Source organism: Gregarina niphandrodes, assembly GCF_000223845.1.
Source record: "Gregarina niphandrodes unplaced genomic scaffold scaffold00002, whole genome shotgun sequence".
Classification (NCBI taxonomy): domain Eukaryota; phylum Apicomplexa; class Conoidasida; order Eugregarinorida; family Gregarinidae; genus Gregarina; species Gregarina niphandrodes.
This window is the reverse complement of record NW_011645774.1, coordinates 353,711-373,363: the sequence shown is the minus strand read 5'-3', so window position 1 is coordinate 373,363 and position 19,653 is coordinate 353,711. Positions and strand designations below refer to the sequence as shown.

The 19,653-nt window shown below is 56.4% G+C and overlaps 13 protein-coding genes across 13 annotated transcripts; 9 read left to right on the top strand and 4 right to left on the bottom strand.

Moving 5' to 3' along the window:
- Positions 1 to 54: 54 nt before the first annotated feature.
- Positions 55 to 1,568, top strand: GNI_013860 (syntaxin; the record flags this gene model as incomplete). The annotated part of the gene is made up of 6 exons (XM_011130600.1): positions 55 to 219; positions 261 to 402; positions 444 to 796; positions 990 to 1,062; positions 1,101 to 1,267; positions 1,488 to 1,568. The coding sequence occupies 6 exons, from the start codon at positions 55 to 57 to the stop codon at positions 1,566 to 1,568; spliced, it is 981 nt and encodes a 326-aa protein (XP_011128902.1).
- A 26-nt stretch (positions 1,569 to 1,594) lies between these two features.
- On the top strand, positions 1,595 to 3,350 carry GNI_013850 (hypothetical protein; the record flags this gene model as incomplete). The annotated part of the gene is made up of 2 exons (XM_011130599.1): positions 1,595 to 3,078; positions 3,146 to 3,350. The coding sequence occupies 2 exons, from the start codon at positions 1,595 to 1,597 to the stop codon at positions 3,348 to 3,350; spliced, it is 1,689 nt and encodes a 562-aa protein (XP_011128901.1).
- A 142-nt stretch (positions 3,351 to 3,492) lies between these two features.
- GNI_013840 (hypothetical protein) lies at positions 3,493 to 4,317 on the top strand (the record flags this gene model as incomplete). Its single annotated transcript, XM_011130598.1, has 1 exon — positions 3,493 to 4,317. One exon carries the CDS (start codon positions 3,493 to 3,495, stop codon positions 4,315 to 4,317), a length of 825 nt encoding a protein of 274 aa, XP_011128900.1.
- A 562-nt stretch (positions 4,318 to 4,879) lies between these two features.
- On the bottom strand, positions 4,880 to 5,829 carry GNI_013830 (ER lumen protein retaining receptor; the record flags this gene model as incomplete). The annotated part of the gene is made up of 2 exons (XM_011130597.1): positions 4,880 to 5,403; positions 5,697 to 5,829. 2 exons carry the CDS (start codon positions 5,827 to 5,829, stop codon positions 4,880 to 4,882), a joined length of 657 nt encoding a protein of 218 aa, XP_011128899.1.
- A 33-nt stretch (positions 5,830 to 5,862) lies between these two features.
- Positions 5,863 to 6,609, top strand: GNI_013820 (hypothetical protein; the record flags this gene model as incomplete). Its single annotated transcript, XM_011130596.1, has 1 exon — positions 5,863 to 6,609. The coding sequence occupies one exon, from the start codon at positions 5,863 to 5,865 to the stop codon at positions 6,607 to 6,609; it is 747 nt and encodes a 248-aa protein (XP_011128898.1).
- A 131-nt stretch (positions 6,610 to 6,740) lies between these two features.
- Positions 6,741 to 8,048, top strand: GNI_013810 (major facilitator family transporter; the record flags this gene model as incomplete). The annotated part of the gene is made up of 1 exon (XM_011130595.1): positions 6,741 to 8,048. The coding sequence occupies one exon, from the start codon at positions 6,741 to 6,743 to the stop codon at positions 8,046 to 8,048; it is 1,308 nt and encodes a 435-aa protein (XP_011128897.1).
- A 439-nt stretch (positions 8,049 to 8,487) lies between these two features.
- Positions 8,488 to 9,588, bottom strand: GNI_013800 (hypothetical protein; the record flags this gene model as incomplete). The annotated part of the gene is made up of 1 exon (XM_011130594.1): positions 8,488 to 9,588. One exon carries the CDS (start codon positions 9,586 to 9,588, stop codon positions 8,488 to 8,490), a length of 1,101 nt encoding a protein of 366 aa, XP_011128896.1.
- Positions 9,589 to 9,787: 199 nt separating this feature from the next.
- On the bottom strand, positions 9,788 to 11,092 carry GNI_013790 (putative U3 small nucleolar RNA-interacting protein 2; the record flags this gene model as incomplete). The annotated part of the gene is made up of 1 exon (XM_011130593.1): positions 9,788 to 11,092. One exon carries the CDS (start codon positions 11,090 to 11,092, stop codon positions 9,788 to 9,790), a length of 1,305 nt encoding a protein of 434 aa, XP_011128895.1.
- A 157-nt stretch (positions 11,093 to 11,249) lies between these two features.
- GNI_013780 (hypothetical protein) lies at positions 11,250 to 12,902 on the top strand (the record flags this gene model as incomplete). Its single annotated transcript, XM_011130592.1, has 1 exon — positions 11,250 to 12,902. One exon carries the CDS (start codon positions 11,250 to 11,252, stop codon positions 12,900 to 12,902), a length of 1,653 nt encoding a protein of 550 aa, XP_011128894.1.
- Positions 12,903 to 14,377: 1,475 nt separating this feature from the next.
- On the top strand, positions 14,378 to 16,081 carry GNI_013770 (hypothetical protein; the record flags this gene model as incomplete). The annotated part of the gene is made up of 1 exon (XM_011130591.1): positions 14,378 to 16,081. One exon carries the CDS (start codon positions 14,378 to 14,380, stop codon positions 16,079 to 16,081), a length of 1,704 nt encoding a protein of 567 aa, XP_011128893.1.
- A 169-nt stretch (positions 16,082 to 16,250) lies between these two features.
- On the bottom strand, positions 16,251 to 16,900 carry GNI_013760 (hypothetical protein; the record flags this gene model as incomplete). Its single annotated transcript, XM_011130590.1, has 2 exons — positions 16,251 to 16,666; positions 16,861 to 16,900. The coding sequence occupies 2 exons, from the start codon at positions 16,898 to 16,900 to the stop codon at positions 16,251 to 16,253; spliced, it is 456 nt and encodes a 151-aa protein (XP_011128892.1).
- A 31-nt stretch (positions 16,901 to 16,931) lies between these two features.
- On the top strand, positions 16,932 to 18,674 carry GNI_013750 (hypothetical protein; the record flags this gene model as incomplete). The annotated part of the gene is made up of 1 exon (XM_011130589.1): positions 16,932 to 18,674. The coding sequence occupies one exon, from the start codon at positions 16,932 to 16,934 to the stop codon at positions 18,672 to 18,674; it is 1,743 nt and encodes a 580-aa protein (XP_011128891.1).
- A 173-nt stretch (positions 18,675 to 18,847) lies between these two features.
- GNI_013740 (putative pre-mRNA-splicing factor ATP-dependent RNA helicase) lies at positions 18,848 to 19,653 on the top strand (the record flags this gene model as incomplete). The annotated part of the gene is made up of 1 exon (XM_011130588.1): positions 18,848 to 19,653. A coding segment is annotated over one exon (806 nt), but the record flags the coding sequence as incomplete, so codon positions are not given.

The following is a 19,653-nucleotide window of genomic DNA, read 5'->3' as shown; positions in this document are numbered from 1 at the left end:
TAAATTGCATGGGCCGCGCACGCGTGCGAGATTAGAGCGCGCACACACGAATAAATGCAAGATTGTCTCAATGAGCTCCGAGATGCGGTTGCTAGCCGGAATGCCAGTCTAGCTGACCAATTACCACCTCGATACTCGGCAATATACGAAACTAGTACCAATGAGCGCACCGATATAGGCGTTTTCGAAGAACAGTTGGGGAAGAAGATAGACGAGAATGTAATAACACCGTTTCTATGCACTGACTGGTACTTGTGTAGGAGGGGAGCAGCTTCATGGCGGATTACCTTGCCAAAATAAATGAAATTAAAGCGGGAATAGGTCGTATACATGAGGGGGCTGAACATTTGGACCATCTGAAGAATAAATTGAAACAAACTCCTACTCCTGATGAGGAAAAAGGTGGGTGGGTCCATGTCTCTTGAAGTTCTACATTTCTGCAGCTATCAACAATGAGATTCAAAAGGTGCTAGGGGAGAATAATCGCGCCATCATGGCCACTAAGGCCGAGTTGGAGAGCTTACGGCACGAAAATGATTTATTTCATTCGAAGCAACCAAGCTCTAGCGAGACTAAGATTAGAGAAAATATCCATGCGGCTATAACTCGCAAATTCCGCGTTCTGTTGACAGAATACCAGACTATTCAAACGGCTTACAAAAAGTCGGTTCGAGACAAAATCGAGCGCCAGGTTAAGATTGCATACCCTGATGTATCTGAGTTTGAGCTAACGGAGATATTGGAGGGTGCAGATTCTACCGTAGCTCAGCAGCAAATATTTGCCAGAATCACTGGGGTAGGTAGCACCACGACCGCAGCAGATTGTCTTCTTCCGAAATGCGCCGATTCCCGCCGCTGAAGGCTCATTTGCCTGAGTGCGCATACAAATTGGAAGTGCGGGTGCAAATTGGAAGTGCGCATACAGGTGGAAGTGCGCATATCAGCGTTGCACTTGGGATCGCACTTGGGAAAGAAATCACGTGTTTCAGGCGCATGAATCGTTGAACTATGCATATCGAGACATTCAAGATAAGCATCGAGACGTTAAACGATTGGAACAAAGTAAGGAGAAAGGGTGGCGGTAAGTCCGGTTTCGATAGGTGTCGTGGAACTGCATCAGATGTTCGTGGACTTGGCTACTTTGGTGGATAGACAGGGTGAGAAATTGGATCTGATAGCTTACGCCGTTAACAACGCGGCTGACTATACGGAGAAAGCAGACAAGGATCTAATTGTTGCCCAGCAGATACAAAGCAAGCGGAAGAAGGTATGGGTCGCACATTCATTTGTGGGACATCAGGTGGTCGGTTGTAGCGTCTAAGTAGTGAGTGGTGGCGTCAATGAGTAGTCGCATATTGGCCGGGCCGTTGAGTTTGAGTCGCTCATTGAGTTTGAGTCGCTCAATGAATGAGTGGTGTATATGGTTCATGTTCAGTGTTGTGGGAACCCCCCTGTGTTGTTGATCATCATAGTTGTTGTTGTTGTAGTGGGGATGCTACATCTCTTGTTGTTTGATCATAGTAGTGATAATTGTGGTTCTTCCTATTATTGTGTACGTAGCTAAGTAGGTTATGTTTTTGAATTTTATAAAATGATGAGTGAAGACTCAGATTCGCCTCTAATAGATAACAGTTTATCTTACATACCGGAGGGGAATGACAACGAGCGTTTGCCGTGGGAGTTTAGTGACGAGGACGAGGAAAGGACGAAGAGGAGTTCGCCAAAGGACACAGACTCCACTTTGACGCCGGTGACGACGGCGACGAACAGTGACTTTAGAAATAGCGACTTGCGAGATGACTTCAGACCAGTCAGCGGATCAATTGAGTACTCGCGGCGGGTCGCCGAAGACAGTTTGGAATTCCGGCGAGAAAGCGCGTTCCGAATAACTCCGGGACCGGGCCGGGCCTCCGTGGACCCCATTCGACTCACAGACGTCGCCGCGAGGTCTCCTGACCTGATGCTTAGAGCCAATGAATTTCGTTTAAGGTCTCCAGATCGCATCCGGGCACTCGCCACCGAACACTTCCGGACAGGCACGACTGACTACGCCCGAGTGGGGAGCACTCTGGGCGAATTCGGCCACCAGGAGCACGTTCGGGAGCAGGCCCGAGAACCGGCTCGGGACCACGCAAGTCAGTTCACGAACGCAAGTCCACACACCAGCGCAAGTCAGCACGGGAACGCAGCAGGTCCCTGTGCAAATGTAGGTGCAAACGGAAATGCGAATGTAGGTACGATCGCCGGTGCAAACGCAGGTACGATCGCAGGTCCTCAGATCAAAGGTGGGAGGGAGCACATGCGGTCGCCTGAAACGCCGAACAAAGGTAGGACAGAGAACGCGGTCCGGTACTCACCCGACTTTGCCCGGTCGCCCGACTTTGCCCGGTCGCCCGACTTTGCCCGGTCGCCTGACTTCGCCCGGTCACCCGACGCGCGGCGAGTCCCGCCAGAACGGAGCCAGCGGTCTCCGACGGACTTGGCTTCCCGGAAACATGCGTTGCGAACGACGTCACCAGGTTGCGGCTTAGGACCTCTGGATTCTTTGACCCCTGGAGACCTGAACCACCGACGGAAGCCGTCCACGTCGACGTTGAGCAGCATTGCTGGGACGCAAGAGTTCGCTTTGCCTCCTTCATGGCAGGAGCTAGATCCCTTGGCGGAAAGCGGACTTAATTCCATTGCGGCGCGACTAGCCGCAGACTCCTGGGCCTCACAGTGCAGTGCTCTCCAGGACGTCCGCAGGCTCGTGCTCTTCTCCGCCGAGGACCTGGACATGACCGTTCGGAAGGGCGTCACTCTCGCTAGCTACGTGGTTTCGAGAATCAACGAATTCGTCGACTCGCCGCGCTCACTCGTCTCCAAAAACGCGCTCGTGGCCCTCCACGACATATTCCTCTTCAGCCCCGACCGCGTCCAAGGCACTCTCGTCTGTGAATCTGTCCACGGCACTCTCCGACGCGCAACCTGCAGCTCCTTCATCGCAGAAGAAGCTCTACGATGCCTCAAACAGATCGTTATTTCCGGAGATACCCTCTGTATCTTCTATGCTCTGACTATGACATTGACCAAACAAGCGTAAAACACACTTTGCACACACTTTGACCGCACACAACTACACGCTTTCACGTAAGTTTTCACATAGACGTACCAATTGCACTTTGAGAGGGGTATGCATCTTGGCGGCGGGACTCTTCTTGTTGAGGCTCAAGTCGACTGGTCTTAATGCCGTGATTCAGCACAAGGATTTCACCCACTCGTTTCTGAAGCCCATTCTCAGAGCTGCTAACGACGCCAACCCCGATTGCCGTTATGCGGCTGCCCAGTGTTCCATCATCTTGCTCAAGTAAGGTCTCCCTCCATACTCACCGGCCGACTCCGTTAAGGATGTGGGCGTTACCCATGTTTAGTGGTTGCTTGTGTGTCGGTTAGATCAAAGGTCGGTGTTTCAGTTTGGTGCCGGATTTAATATACAGATTTAAGGGTCCGCTGATGGGTGAAGTGGACATTCCTCAGACGGTGGCCCGTTGCAAACGTTTGGTGCGTCCGTTGGCAGAGGTCTATGGCATAGACAAAATAAAGGAGGGGTATTCTAGTTGTCCTGATGAGGCGACGATAAACATTTCCTTTGACCGACTACAGACCATAATGCACAACGTGGACGAGATTGCGAACCAACCACTGCACGGCTCAGAGGGGGCTGCCGGTGGCAGTAGCAGCGCCCCTCGTGCAAACACGGCCGGTTCTCGCACACGCTACTCACCCTTTGTTCGGAGCGCGGTCTCGAGGAGGTTCGATGACGGCAGCGGCGACCGTCCGGGTCTCAGCGGCGAGCGGCTGAGTGGGGAGCGGTTGGCTGGGGAGCGGCTGAGCGGGGAGCGCTCGAGTGCCGACCGGACTTTGGCTGAACGGACTTTGGATGGCCGAACTTTGGATGCTCGGCGGTCTAACGAGCCGCTGGAGAACCGGCGGTCTAATGAACCGCTAGTTCGCGATGTTTCGGCGACCGACGCGGACGAGAACCTGCCGGATGCCTCGGACGCCGACCGGTTCAGAGAGGCTCGCCGAGAAAGCGTGCTGCGTCGACCCGCCGACAAGGTCGAGCGTCTGTCCTTCCGGGGCGACCAAACCAACTCCGTCAAGCGACAGACTACTACCGCCGAAGTTTTGGCCAAGAGGAAGCTGGACCTCCTTGTCGACGAGTCGCGGTTGCCAGCGTACGCCACGCGAGGCAACCAACGGTACTTGTCTGCAATTGACCGGCCCTCTTTAGGTACTGTGGGCAACGTAAATCTGCAGCGGCTTTCGCGAAAGTAACCGGTCCTCCACTCACACTACCTCTAGACCCACTCGCACTACTCTACCTCTGGATCCTCTGAGCTACTCCTTCCGGACATCCCAGTCCTTCCGGTTCCCAGACCCCAGTCCTTCCGGGCCACTGTGCTGTTTCCCTGCTGTATACCCCTGTCGTGGGGGGTTCCACGCTGTGTTCCACAAAACCGAACCCTCTTGACTTCGCCCTGCCCCGAACCTCCTATTGCAGCCTGTAGGAAACATGTCGTGTTTAGGTGGTAAGTTTTTCTTATAAAGGAAGCTCGAGTGGTTTTTGAGAAGCCCAGCGGTAATAACCGATGTAGGCCATACCTAGCAAGTTTAGTGGCTCGGTAACGAGCTTCACGCCGCGTCCTGGAATGCTGGTCTCGAACAGCCTGGAGAAAAATGCGACAGTATTGGCGTGAGCGCCGTGTCGTAAACAGGGGAGCGCGCCGCACCGCGTGGCGTCGCAAGCACACGTGTGTGCAAGCACTGTGCAAGGACTTGGTGAACATACCTGTGTGGTCACACGTGTCTGGTTACGGGTGTGGTCACGGGTGTGTGCTTACCAGAAGGCGAAGGACGCAGCGCGGGCGGCCGTCCAGTAGAGCACGGCGGTGCCGACGGCGCGGGCGACGTGTGTCTTGTCGCTCCTGAGCATCATGGATAGTTGGGGTATCAGTGCGAGGCCGAGGAGGCAGTCTGAGAAGCTGCCCATGGCACTGAGTGTTTGGCCGAGTTGCTTGTGTTGTCTGAAGCACTCGACTGAGACGGCCACTGCCAAGGTGCCGACGTACAGCACCAGCCAATGTACCCGAACCACTGGTTCCGATGGTGGCTGCGTCTGTTTGTTTGGCGAAAGCTGCTTCAACGGGGATAGGTCCGCCACAACCATCTCGGAAATCGCAGAAGGCAAAACCCGCTTGCCGAACGAATCCACTTGCGCCTGATACGTAGAACAGTAATGGTAGAAAGCCACGCGGATCAACAACCCCAGACATAACGCCGATAACAACGACGCACCTGCATATGCCATAGTACTCACAGAAACTGGTAATACCAACGCGAACAAAAACGAGCCCAAATGACCTGCAACACATATTGTCCACCCAGTCTTCCACGCTTCAGACTAGCCGCAGCTTCAGATATACCCTTATTGATATGTATACAGCTAGGCATATATATAGTTGTAGTTAGCCATTGATGGAAACGTAGTTGTATGTAGACTTATTTAACAGTACACACACCATGGATCGGAGTGTTATTGCTTTTGTTTAGCCACGGTCCTGACACGTGGAGGACTTGGGGGGCGGCGTCGGTCCCCCATGGGTCGTGGGCAGGTCTGCCGCAGTGTGTATGGACTGCAGTATGGTCGTGCTTACCTATAGCGAAGGCGAGGAGAGTCTGGTAGCTTACCCCCGCGGCAGATCTCTTGACGCGGAGTGTTTTGAGCAGGGCAGCGGCGGCGAGACCCTCGGCTACTGCGTAGACGGCGAGGAAGGGGAGGTTTAACATGGACAAAAAATATTACGAGGTGCAGCACTCTCAATGATATCAGCGACGACTCCGAACGTAACTCCTGGCAGACTCGCGGCGGGAAAGCAACTTGACGGCGGCAGAGTATACCACCGGGGAGGGGAGCGCTACCTGCGTGGGGACCCTTCGGACCATTCCGGTGGCGCTGACAAGGTCGCTTGTTGCGATGGTGCCTGTGAGTGTCTTCACGCCACACACACTCGCCCCCACATTTTCGACAGGCGTAACGTCTTCGAACGCCTGACTGACGTGCGCTTTTACACAGGCACCAGCCGGTACCGATTCGATGAACTGGGGAACGGCCGCGGCAAAGCAGGCCGCGAGGACCTCAACGTCAAGACGGGATGGGCGCCGTGTCCGCAGCGCCCGACGGAAGTGTACTCTTCGGCACTGCGCGTCATGCGCCAGCCTGTGGTGGAACCTGGCACACTGGGCGTTCAGAAATTCGGCACACAGGCTATTCCACCTAAACTTATTTGGGTATACAGAAATGGGGACGCCTGCCACATGGGCACGTCCTTTTTCGTCAAAGCCTGCTACCGAAACCTCAACCAACTCTTCAGGGGACTCACCGGACCAATCCAACCCATTGCTGGACCCGTTCGCAGATTATATGACCAAAACCTCCAATTAGTCACCCACATGGCCGAACTGCTCGACGGAGGCAAGTACCTCGCCACTTCAGGAGAACCGCCCGCCCCCCTGGAACGCCTCAGAATCTTCCTGAGCCCATATATCGAAACCGAACCGGCAGCTTAAGTCACACTCACCGTACGTCCCACGAGTGCACGGGTTGCCAAATGTGTGGCTCCTAGTGGGTGGCGATTATGGATCTGGACTTGGGTGGTATCCGGGGGCGGTATTCGGGTGGGTGGTGTCCAAAAATTCAGATGCTTGCCAGGTGGGCAACATGCGGTTTGTTCTTCACGTTCGGGCTTTCGGTCTCTGCGTGGATTGCTGGGGTGCCTGGGCTGAAGGAAGCGTTTGATCTGGACGATGCGCAGTTGGGCATGCTGTTGCTGTGCTACGGAATGACGTGCATCATCATGGCGTACCCGAACAGCCAGTTGGTCGGTCGTCTCGGACCGAAGACGGTGACCTACATGGCAGTACCCGCGTCGTCGCTCTTGTTGTCGGCACTGCCGTGGTGGCGGAACACGGGTCGAGCACCCCACTGGGTCGTGGTCGTGGGCGGGATGCTGGGTTCCGGCTACTACACTGCATTTACCGTGAAGGCGACGAGGCTGGAGCAGCTTTTGGGGAAGAGCGTGATGTCCTCGTTCCACGCCTGCTTCTCGCTGGGAGCTCTGGCGGGGAGCAGCTTCTTCTCTGCTTTGTTGCGTTGCGGTCTCTCGTGGTCCCAGGTGTACCCGCTGCAGGTGCTGACGGCGGCTGGGCTCACCTTGGGGCTCGTGAGCTTGTTGCCGCCCGACGAGGCGGAGAATTTGCGCGGCGCACACGCGTGCGAAGAGGCGGAGGGGTGTTTCGGGGACGGAAATTTGCCGGAAATTGACTCGCCGATTGCGGCGGCGTGCGCGGCCATGCTAACACCAATGCGGTCATCGCCGCAATTCGTGCCGGACGCGTCTCCGACCTCCGCGGGAGAGCGGCGGCTCGACTGGCGCGTGCTGCAGCTGGCGACGGTATCCGCGTTGGCTTTATTCACGGAGGCAAGCGTGGGCGACTGGGGCGCTTTATTCTTCATGCGGTACTGCGACGCGCGGATGGACCAGGGGCCGTTGTTATACGCGGCATTCGCGTTCGCGATGATCCCGATGCGCCTTTTCGGAGACGGGCTAGTTGACCGCTACACCCGCGAAACCGTGTTCCTCTGCGGCGGCTTAATTTCCTTCGCCGGCTTCGCCTCCCTCGTCGCCTTCCCCACCTTCTGGGGCGCCTTCTGCAGCGCCGCACTCGTCGGCATGGGCCTTGCCAACAACGTGCCCATCATCCAGACCTGCGCCGCGCGAAGCAAACTCATGTCCATTGCCGAAGTCACCGCCACACTTAGCGCACTCAACAGTGCTGCGCTCCTCGGAGGACCCAGCATCATCGGGCCCGTCTCTAGACGCTACGGCCTACGTGTCGCCTACCTCCTTCCCGTACTGGCCACCACAGTACTCGCCTCCTCCACCAACCTGCTGGACGTCAACCGAAAGAAAACCAGAATGTTCGGCGACCGAGTCCACGTCTCCTGAACCCGAAATGTTGCCCGGCCACGCTGTCGGATCAGATTGTCGAGAACAGACTGTCGGGACTCTTTCAACGGAGGTTGTCCGGGACCGAGCTTGCACCGGACCGAGCTTACAATCGCATGGAAACTGGGATACTTGTATAGCACCATAGCCAACAGGGCTGTGACCTAGGAACCCTGCCGGCTAAAAGGGCCGTGAGATCGAGTCTAGTGCTGGTCTACTTTTTCGAGCCAACAAGTTCGCCCGCTACCAACGCGCTAGTGCTGACAGAGAAACTGGGCACATCCACGTTTTTAGCTGAGCACGCACACTACTTGCGCTTTTGGCCGAGCGCACACACGACATTGACCACCTGCGCGCGCGCTTGCACTTTTAACTGAGCACACACACGATATTGACTACTTGCATAACTGCATCAACAATCTAGGCGCAAGCATGCTCGTCACTTATTCGCTGAAAGGCTTGCTCTGAGCTCTGCTGCGAGTTCAACCACATCAGGTAGTGTGTTGGGGTAAACGGCCCGAGCGTATGGTTGGTGTTCGATGAAGGTCCAGGCCAGGATGAATTCTGTCAGGTCTTGTTGGATATTGTTCTCGAGGCCACAGACCCAGGGAACGATGTGGCTAAGGGGGATTTGGGTGGTGGAAAAATTAAGATCGACGTCGATAGCATAAGCAAAATCTGCTTCGGGTGAGTTGGACTTGATTTTGATGTTGCAAGCAGCGTCTGCCAGGTAGTTGTCGAAGTTTGTGTCCGGTAGTAGGTTGTGCAAATGTATTTTTGTACTCCAAGTATGTGCTTTATAAGTGGGCATTTTGCTTGTCATCAACGAGGAGTAAACCAGCCCCCAATATCCCTCATTGGTTTGCAAACATTCGTCGCACGTAGTCTTGTTACTAGGGAATCTCTCATGGCAATATCGATAAATATTATCATGCAGCTTCCTTAGATTTCTGCTGCTGCCAACAGTTTCGGACTGCTGCGTTACTGAGTAATCCTTCTCATCCTCTGGCCGAGTTTCCTCTACGTGAGTTACAGCGAAGCTGCCTTTGGCTAAATGTATTCGCCGATATTTTGCTGACGAACAAACGATAGAATCAGCAGTGACCTCTTCCACTGTTTGTAATATGGCCCTGTCATAATTAGAATCCTTTTCCTTGAGAAGATCGCTACCAAAACAACCCCAAGAAGGGTCAGCTCTAATGACTGCAGCAGAATTATTTAATTGGTGAACGCGTTCCGAGTTACCTTGGGGAATAGACACAATGTAGGTACCCTGCGGGAGATGTTCAATAATGCATTGTTCCAGTTTATCTTTTACATCTGCTCGATCTATGCAGGATCCCAATACCCTAAGTAGAAACGCAATGTTGGCTAATGAAGGACAGCTCCGATCTAGCCATCGTTTAAAAGGAATCTCGGAATGCTGTAAAGACTTCCAAACGATATCCCGACGAATTAGAGGTACCCTTTGAGTCCGAAGTCGAGCGCTGGTTGCTGGAGTCCGTCTGGTGGTTCGACCGGTAGTGGGTGGCTGCAGCATTAAAAAATGATACACACCAAACTATTACTGCGTACCCATCCAGGTCCTGCGCACACGCTCGCAGTTGGATCTCTACGTCTTGGGTAAGCTAGCTAGCTAGCTAGCACGTGTAATGTTGTGTACTAAAAAACAATTGGATGCATCCAACTGCAGCTCGCTGGGTGATATAACTGCGACCGGTCAGTACCAGTCAGGAAGGTCAGAGCACACTGTCGACATTGTCGAAAAGTTTGGAGATATAAGAGTGCTGGAGCTTAACCATGATGACTCCGACTGTGGCATCCTTGGGGCTGTGGAACCAGCGCCCTAGACGCGGCTCGGCGGCGGAGACGCCGACCAAGTAAGCGCCGGATCGGGAGACGCGGAGGGCGTTCACAACGCCCGGTGCCGGCAGTGGGTCCAGGATGGGTTCTAGAATGCCTCCCTTCTCCGCCATGGCCACCTTCCAGACGGAAATGGAACCGGTGTTGGATCCAGTGAAGGCGACGTCAGAGTTCGGACACACGGCAACGGCCGTGCACCACGGCTTCGGGCCGCCTTTATTGGCCACATGGGACAACGATTTGCGGAGGACGGCTTTCTTGCGCGCTATGGACCAGAGACAGACGGTGCCGTCAGAGCTGCCGGTCAGAAACCCGTGTTTGCTGAGGAAGGCGCATGTGTCGACGTTGTCGGGCTCTTCATATATGGCATGCTTGCTCTTGAGTGTATTCCAGTATCGACTGGTCCTGTCCTCACTGCCGCTGAGTACAAACGTCTTGTTCAGGCAGTCGATACAGGTCGCGCTTTCAGTGTGTCCGTAATTAGTCTTCATGCACGTCTTGTGGACCAGCGACCATTCGCGCATCGTTTTGTCGGCGGACACCGAGTACACCATATCGCCCGCGCTGCACAAGCCCGTCACAGGTTCCGTGTGGCCAGTCATGTCCTTTATCAAAGCGCCACTCGCCAGGTCCCAGAGTTTAATCACGCAGTCCTTGCCCGCAGTCGCCAATAATTTTCCACCCATCGCCAACGTCATCGCAAGCACCGCACCCTTGTGGCCGTCACTCTTGTGGCCGTCACTCTTGTGGCTGTCACCTTTTTGGCCGTCGCGGTTGTGGCCCAAAAAGCCGAGTCGCCGACCGGACTCTACGTCCCAGCGCGCAATCCGTCCGTCCTTGCCCCCTGTAAAGACAGTCCTGTCGTCATAGCTAATTTCGACGCAAGTCGGCATGTGTTTTCTGCACGCCCAGATCGTCGACGCACCCAGGACCAGCTCCGACGCGAGGGGCCTTGTCCGCGTCTCTTTCTCGCGGTCCACTCCAAGTGCACTTGCCACTGTCTCCAACTCGTCACCCTCGTACTTTATCCCAATCTTCTCCATGTACTCCTGAGCCATCAACAGTCGCTTCTCCTCCGCACTCAACACTGGCGCCTCCTCCACCCCCTCCGGCCCGTGGTCCGAACTGAGGTCGTCGCTGTCAATGCTCTCCTCCAGCCGCGGCTTCTTCGCACGCGCCATTTCCCGCCCAAAAAAATCAGCCAACCCCGAACAACCGATGCGCGCGTCCACTGTCCCATGCGCCCCCTCCCCTGTACACCGAAGCCTGCCTCATCTACATAATGGAGAACCTAGCCCATCCCCAAGCCCGCAACCGTGGATAAGTGTGTGACCGACAATGAGGACCGACAATGAGTATAAGGCCGGCCCCCAGACGTGTGAATTTAAATTGGAAATGCGAGCCCTCAAGGCGCGAATCAGCTCGGGCATGGTTGGCATGTTGGCATTGCTGATGCCGGGGGGTGGGTGGAGATATCCGGAATGTGGCGCGGGAGTGCGGGTGGGTCGACGAGCGGGATTGATTTGGAGGCACACCATGGCACGGCGGAGTCTGATCGACGGATGGGAGTCGAAAGAGGAGATGCTAAACTGTGTGAGGTGGTTCATTGGTTCTATATATCCCGAGCCGGGTGTCGGCCGTCGCACGATCTGGTACAACGACCGCGGCCTGCCTGTATACATGGCGCAGTCTGTGGAGGATTACGAACAATGGTGCGCCGTAAAAAACAACGAAATCCTCAGTTGGCTATTGCCACAGGAGCGGGCCGAGTGGATGTCGCCTTTGGACTTGTCGGCCAGGGTGGACATGCCGGCGCAGACAGACATCCTCCGGCATATGTTCGATCTGTACACAGAGGACTTCGGCCAACTATCCGTTGAGGCCACCGCGTCACCTGAACCCTTTACGCCAAAAAAAGGCAACTGCCGGTCCATCCCTGGCTTGATTCTCTGGGCCGGGTTCCGTTACGACGCCCCATACATGTGCCTTCGTGACAGGTGGGAGAGGCTCGCCGTGCTCTCGCGTTGGTACCCCGAGGAGGCCTGCGAGGCAGTTCTCAAGGACTTGGAACAACTTACAGACCTACCTGCTCGTCTAATGCCCAGCCTGTTTGTTCCCACGGCGCTGACAGCAGCCCCCCGCGAGCCGCCGGTGGCGGTCTCGAAGCAGCAGCTCAATGACACGGCGAGCCTCTGGTGGTTCGATCCACAAAACGAGGACTCGCCACTTGACATAAATCAGAACCGCCGACGCCGCCGATTGAATCCGCCCACACCCAGAATCGTCGAAGAAATAGCCGCAGACGTCCGCAACTTTGTGAAGGCTCTCCAGAAGCAGCTTCGCCAGACTGACGCAGACAAAAGTCAGGCGACCCCTCGCCCGCCTGGTGGTCAGGTAGCCTGTGCGGATGAGATTCGTTACTGGATGAAGAAGGTGGCAATTCGACGCAAGGCAATGCTCAAGGAGCGTTACAAGGTGGCATACACAGGGTGCAAAGAATATGTGGAGGCGGCCTATTTTTCGGACGAATCATCGGGCACCGTGAGGTTTCCGGTAGCTTGTCCGGGCTGGATGCGGCCGCTGAGCCGCTTGCGGAATTATGAGTTACGGCAGCGGGCTTGTTTTGAGGAGGAGCTGGTGCTCGCGCTCATTCACGGATGCATCCGGCTCGAGGCGGTGGAGTCGGGGCACCACTGCTCGTCGCTCGTCGCGGAGCTGGACGACGCCGTTCACGAAGAGGACTGCCCGGAGTTCACCGTCTCCACCGGCCAGCTCGCTTGTCTCTACGAATGGCACCTGGACGACGTCATCGAGCGGGTCGCAACTGACCAAGCCCGGGACTACGCCTGCCGCGTGGGAGGCGCCATCGCTACTCTACTCTGGGACCTAACCGGCGGAGATCCAGCAGACGGCGAAGACCTAGCTGCCGAAAACCTGACCAGCGCAGAAGCGGACGGCCTGCTACCAAGTAAACGACGGAAACGGGAATAGGCAATGTTGGCCCTCTTCCGCAAGGATGCCCCAGTTGGCCCCTGTTCCACAAAGATGCCCCAGTTGGCCCCTGTTCCGCAAAGATGCCCCAGTTGGCCCCTGCTCCGCAAAGATGCCCCTGTTGCGCAACAGAGTGTCGAATTTTTCTTGATGGTGCTGAATTTTTCTTGATGGTGCGATATCTCGTCTGCCAGTCGTTATTTTTTGACATACCGCACCGATGACCCGCCATGGGGGGCCCTGTTCTCTTCACCGCACACCGGTCACTTACCACTCCGACCCGCCCGGGACAACCGTGGGCCTCTTTTCTGCCGTCGCTTGATACTTCAACCAACCACAGATCAGTGGTGTGGCACCGTGGGCCAGTCACATGCCCCCTCGTAGGCCGACTGCTAATCGTGGGCCAGTCACGTGCTCTCTGGTAGTCCGGCGGCTAACCGTCGACCAATCACATGGCCCCTCCTAGTTCGGCTGCTAACCGCAGTCCGGGGTACTCCTGCTGTCCATCGTCTGCTGGCGCTTCATTCTTCCGTCCATCACCGGCCAGCCTCCGGTCATCTACGCGTTCTTACAGCAATCGTGGTCCAGGTCACTTCATCTGTACACCAAACCGGCGACGCCTAAAAACCTCGCCAACCTTATGCGTTGCTTCGCATGTTGAACAAGGCTGTTTTTTTACAGTTCTCGTCGCTCTCTACTCACCGTCTTGGGACATCGATCCCTGACCATGCTTTAACGGCCCGTGGAAGATATCTGGAAGACACAGCCGCTTTCTCGAGCGAAATCTCCAAGCCGGCGGAGTAATACCGGGGAGACTTAACCGGCGCAGAAACGGACGGCCTGCTACCTAACAAACGGCGGGAGTGAGAATAGGAACTCTTGACTCCAGTTACGCATCGGGGGTCGCGTGCAACGAGAACCGTGTGTCACGAGAACCGTACGCAACAGAACCGTGGCCCGCGATTTTTGGCGCATTTCAGCACAGATGGCATGCTGGACACACACGCTCCGACCCACACGATGGGCCCACGACCACCATAGCCGACGACGTAACGCGGCTAACCAACGAACGGACACCGAGCTTGCCACACTGTCGCTGGCCGCTCTTCCCATCTTTGCTGCGACACCCGCTGACGCTTCTTGCTTCGTATGTTGAGCAACACCACTTACTTGCCTTCTCGTAGGTCTCTTCATCTTGAAAACCCTCGACTTCGCTCGCACCCTCGGCTTCCCAGAGGACTCTCGACCAATAAGTCGGGCGATTCATCAAAAAGTTATAAGACCGACGATTAACACGGTTGTACGACGGACCAGTCGGCAACCGTAAACCAGTGCAGCGAGTGGAGTAGGCGGTACACACCGACACGGCTTACATCATATGGATGGGCAGGGTACTTTTCCAGAATCTAGGGTTCGACCGTGTTCCGACCGGTTCTAGCGCACTCGTGTGCGTCAATAAAAATTGAGGGGGAAAAATGCGAGCGTCGAAGCCGAGGAGAGTCAGTGTGGGCATGTTGGCGTTGGTGCCGCCGGGGAGTCAGTGGCCGACGGGGGGAAATGCGGCGGGTGTACAGTTGAGTCGACACACGGAGTTTCTTTGGATGCACGCCGCGGGGCGCCGGAGCCGGACCTGCACCACGCTAGGGGGGCGAGAGATTCTGGCGAATGCGCGGTACAATGCGGCTCTGACGTTCCGTTCGTCGGATATTTCACGTCACGTTTTCTCGTTTGCGGGACCCGACCATCAGGGGCCGATGTATACACGTCGGTCGATGGAAGAGTACGAACAATGGCGTGTTCTGGCGGATAGTATTGCCCTGAATTGGCTCTTTGTACCGGATCTGACCGAGCGATTGATGGCCACGACGGGACGCCGACCTGAAACAAGTCCGCGACCCGCGGCAGGCGAGACGGACCTTGACACGGCGGCGTACCTCGACACGGAGGCGGACCTTGACGCGGAGGCGAACCTTGACGCGGAGGCGAACCTTGACGCGGAGGCGAACCTTGACGCGGATGCGGACCTTGACACGGATACGGACGTTGACACGGATACGGACGTGGACACGGACCTTGTCCAGCACTTGTTCGAAGTGTCGGAAGAGGCTTTCGCGCAAGACTCAGTCGAGGCAACCGCACCGACTGACCTTTTTGCGCTGCCGTCTAACAGGGGCAACCGCTTGAGTCGGTGCATCCCTGGTTTGGTTCTCTGGGCGGACTTCCGCCGTAACTTCAAGGATATGCCACTTCGCGACCGGTGGGGGCAGCTGGCCCTGCTCTCGCGCTGGTACCCCGAACAGGCCTGCCGGGCCGTGCTCAAGGACCTGGAAGAAGTCATTGACCTGCCCGCCCGTCTGGCGCCTGTCCTACTCGCCCCCGCGGTGCTGACTGGCCCACAGCTGGCTGTTTGTGCGCGGCAGCTGAAAGACACGGCGGGTCTCTGGTGGTTTAACCGCCAAAACGAGAACTCCACTCAAAAGCACCCACTCCCCTGTTCAGACCCCATCGTCGATAAAATTGCCGCAGATGTACAGAACTTTCTGACGTCCCTCACGAAACTGCTTCGTGGAAAGCACCAAACCCACGTGAAGCCTGGCCCGTCTGGTGGCCAGCTGGCTTATGCAGACGAGATTCGTTACTGGATGAAGAAAGTGGCAATGCGACGCAAGGCAACGCTCAAGGCGCGTTACAAGGCGGCATACAGAGAGTGTAGAGAACAGCTGGAGGCAGCGTATTTTTCGGAGGCCTCGGGGGGCCCGGTGGAGTTGCCCGTGGGTTGCCAGAACCGCGTGCGGGCGCCAAGCGACTTCCGGAATTACGAGCTGCGGCAGTGGGCGTTTTTTGAGGAAGAGTTGGTGCTCGCTCTGATTCACGGATGCATCCGGCTCGAGGCGTTGGAGTCGTGGCACAACTGCCATCTGGTTGTCAGGGCGCTGGACTTCGCCATGTCGCGCGCCCCCCGGTTCAAATTCTCTGTCTCCACCGGCCAGTTCGCCTGTCTCTACGAGTGGCGGCTGGACGACGTGATCGAGTGGGTCGCGACTGAGCAAGCACAAGACTACGCCTGCCGTGTTGGATGTGCAATCGCCAACACGCTCTTGGACCTGATGGCCAAAGACCTGGCCAGTGTAGAAACGGGCGGCCCGACGCCCGCCAAACGCCGGAAACGGGACCAGTAATCCCCACTGCGCAACCAGAACCGTGCGCAATAGAACATTGCGCAGCAGGGTGGTGATTTTTGGTATTGATTTTTGGTATTTGAATGTGTGCAGATATTTGTGCCTTGTTCGGAACCGCTTGCACACACTTGCACACACGGCAAGGAACCCGGCTGTGGTGAGGGGGCGGTTAGTGCAGGAACGTGGCGGACTTGATTGTGGGTTCTCTTTTCTTGCATGATGCCGGTGAGTTGGGGAAGTGGGTGTTAGTTGAACATTTGTAGGTTGACCATTCGGTATAATCTATGACCAATTTGGGTTCGCCGTTCCTCTTCTCTAGCATCAGAGTTGGTGATTCGTTCACTGGTCGGGTGCGTAGCGGAAGTGGTCTACCCGTTGCCCGAAGCTCAGTCGCGAGGATGGCGGGAACCGGGGATGCTTGGCCTCGAGACGTCGGAAGAATGAGGAGTCTTGAAGGAAGATGGTGACGGGCAATACTGGAAGAGGCAACACTCGCCCCACCCCGCACCTCAATGGATAAAGAAAGCCGTCGCGTTGCTTTTGATGAGAGCACCCTGCCGGTGCCCATTGGGCCGTCTAAAGATGCTGTCGAAGGTCGATTGTCGACCGTCGAGAAAAATCTGTCCTTGAACGTTGTAGCCGAGCAGTCGTGGGGGATATTATCCGCTTGTCGACAATCAGTGAATGCAGGCCGGTTCGGTTCCCTTCGCTTAATGGGGGGAAGTTTGGGTCGCGTGGGGTTGGGTCGCGTGGGGTTGATCATGAAAGAGTCTGCTTACCAACAGGTCCAGCGACCAACAAGCATGGCGACCAGTACATTGCCCGATTTTAATCCGGTTAAAAAAGAGCAATGCGAGCGCTGAAACCAAGGAAGGGTAACATGGCCATTGCGGACATGTTGGCGTTGCTGCCAACAAGCAGTCACTGGTGGTTGGCTGAGGAAAATGTGGCGGGCGTCCAATTAAGTCGGCACGCGGAGTCCATTTGGATGCACACTGTGGGACGGCGGAGCCCCTCCTACACTTCGATGACGGGACTGAAGATTCTGGCGTGTGCTCGACGCCATGCGAATTGGATGTTCAGTTCCCCAGGTATGATGCAAAGGGCATTATGGTTTGCGGGTCGCGACCCGATGTATACACGTCGGTCAATGGAAGAGTATGAACTGTGGCGCGCAGTAGAGAACAGTCGGGCTATGAACTGGGTCTTTCAATCCAGGTTGCCGGCGGGCAAGGGGGCTCAGACGGGTTTTCTGCTTACGGCGGGTCCCCTACCCACGGCAGCCGGCTCGGACTGGTCACCGGAGTCCGGCATGGAGGGGGAGGCGGCCGTTGAAAGTGAGGCGGACGATGATTCCGAGATTGGCCGGCTCTTATTCGAATTGTCGGAAGAGGGCTTCACGCAGCTATCCGCCGAGGCGTCCGCCCCGCCCGGATTGTTCGCTCTGCCCCCCAACAAGGGCAGCCGCTTGAGTCGGTGCCTCCCTGGTTTGATTCTCTGGGCAGACTTCCGCCGCAACTGCAAGAACATGCCGCGACGAACCCAGTGGGAGCGGCTGGCCCTGCTCTCTCGCTGGTACCCCGAGCAGGCCTGCCAGGCGGTGCTCAAAGACCTGGAAGAAGTAATTGACCTGCCCGCCCGTCTGGCGCCTGTCCTGCTCGCTCACACCGTACTCACTGACCCGGGTGGCCCGCAGCTGGCTGTTTCTCCGGAGCACCTCAAAAAAACGGCCAACCTCTGGTGGTTTGACCGACAAAACGAGGGCTCCGTACTCAACCTCAAGCACCCACTCCGTGGTTCGAGTCCAGAGACAGACCCCATCGTCGATAAAATTGCCGCAGATGTACTGAGCTTTCTGTCGTCCCTCACGAATCTGCTTCGTAAAAAGCACCAAAGCCAAGCCACCCATGGCCCGTCTGGTGGCCAGGTAGTGTCTGGCTCTTGGCTAGCTTGTGCGGATGAGATTCGTTACTGGATGAAGAAGGTGGCAATGCGACGCAAGGCAATGCTCAAGGCACGTTACAAGGCGGCCTACAGAGAGTGCAGGGAGCAGCTGGAGGCAGCGTACTTCTCGGAGACCTCGGTGACCGCGGTAGAGTTGCCCGTGGGTTGCCGGAACCGCGTGCGCGCGCCGAGCGACTTCCAGAATTACGAGCTGCGCCAGTGGGCGTTCTTTGAGGAGGAGTTGGTGCTCGCGCTGATTCACGGATGCATCCGGCTTGAGGCGATGGAGTCGTGGTACAACTGCCGCCTGGTCGCCAAGGCGCTGGACTTCTCTATGTCGCGCGTCCACCGGGCCTTTAAGTTCTCCGTTTCCACAGGCCAGTTCGCCTGTCTCTATGAGTGGCAACTGGACGACGCGATTGAGTGGGTCGCAACTGAGCAAGCTCAGGACTACGCCTGTCGTGTAGGAGGTGCAATCGCGACCACTCTCTGGGATCTAGCGGGGGAAGACGTTGGCACCGGGGGAGACCTAGCCGTGGCAGAGCTAGCCGGTGGGGACCTGGACGGCGGAGACTTAGTTGGGGGAGGCCTGGTGACCGTAGAATCGGACGGCCCGACAGCCGCGAAACGCCGGAAACGGGACTATTAACCATGGTTGGGCGAGCAAAGCAATAGAAGAGCGCGCAATGAGAAGCGCGATTTTTGGTCGACGCATGTGCAGACATTGGTGCCTTGTCCGGAACTATACACACGCTGGGCACACATGGCACGAGGTGAAGAATCTGTTGGTTGGCGCAGGTGCATGGCGGACCCGATTTTTAAATGGGGTCTCGCAAACGGGAGCGGGAGACGAATGGAGAGGAAGAGGGGCGCGAGCGCAAAGAGGCTCGGGTTGAGGCCGGAATGGCGGAGTTGGCGTTGAGGCCTATGAGTGTAGAGGGCAAAAAAGCGAAGAAGTCGAAGTACGTGCCGGAGGTAGCTGAGGGCGTGAATCCGTTCAACGGGCAGCCGTTTAGTCGTCGATACTATGACTTGTTGAGCGTGCGGGAACGGTTGCCGGCTTATGAGGCGCGGAAGAAGTTTTTGAAGACGGTGAAGCGGCATCAATGCACGGTGGTAGTGGGTGAAACGGGGTCGGGGAAGACAACGCAATGTACGCAGTTCCTATTGCAGGCGGGTTACCACCGTGACAAGTGCATCGCTTGCACACAACCTCGGCGCGTGGCGGCCATGTCGGTAGCACACCGTGTCGCCGAAGAAATGGACGTGGAACTTGGCAAACAAGTCGGCTACCGTATACGCTTCGAAGATGTCACAGAACCGGGCACCACGCTCCTGAAGTACTGTACCGATGGCAGCCTTCTGCGCGAGGCGCAGACCGACCCGCTCCTTTCCAACTACAGCGTCATCGTACTCGACGAAGCACACGAACGAACACTGGATACAGACATACTCTTCGGTCTTCTCAAAGAAATCATCAAAACCAGGAAAGACCTTAAAGTCGTCGTCATGAGCGCCACTCTGGATTGCGAAAAATTCCAAAAGTACTTTGAGGCACCCGTCGTCTTCATCCCAGGCAGAGTTCATCCCGTGGAAATACTATACACCGAAAGTAAGTCCACCCCCCC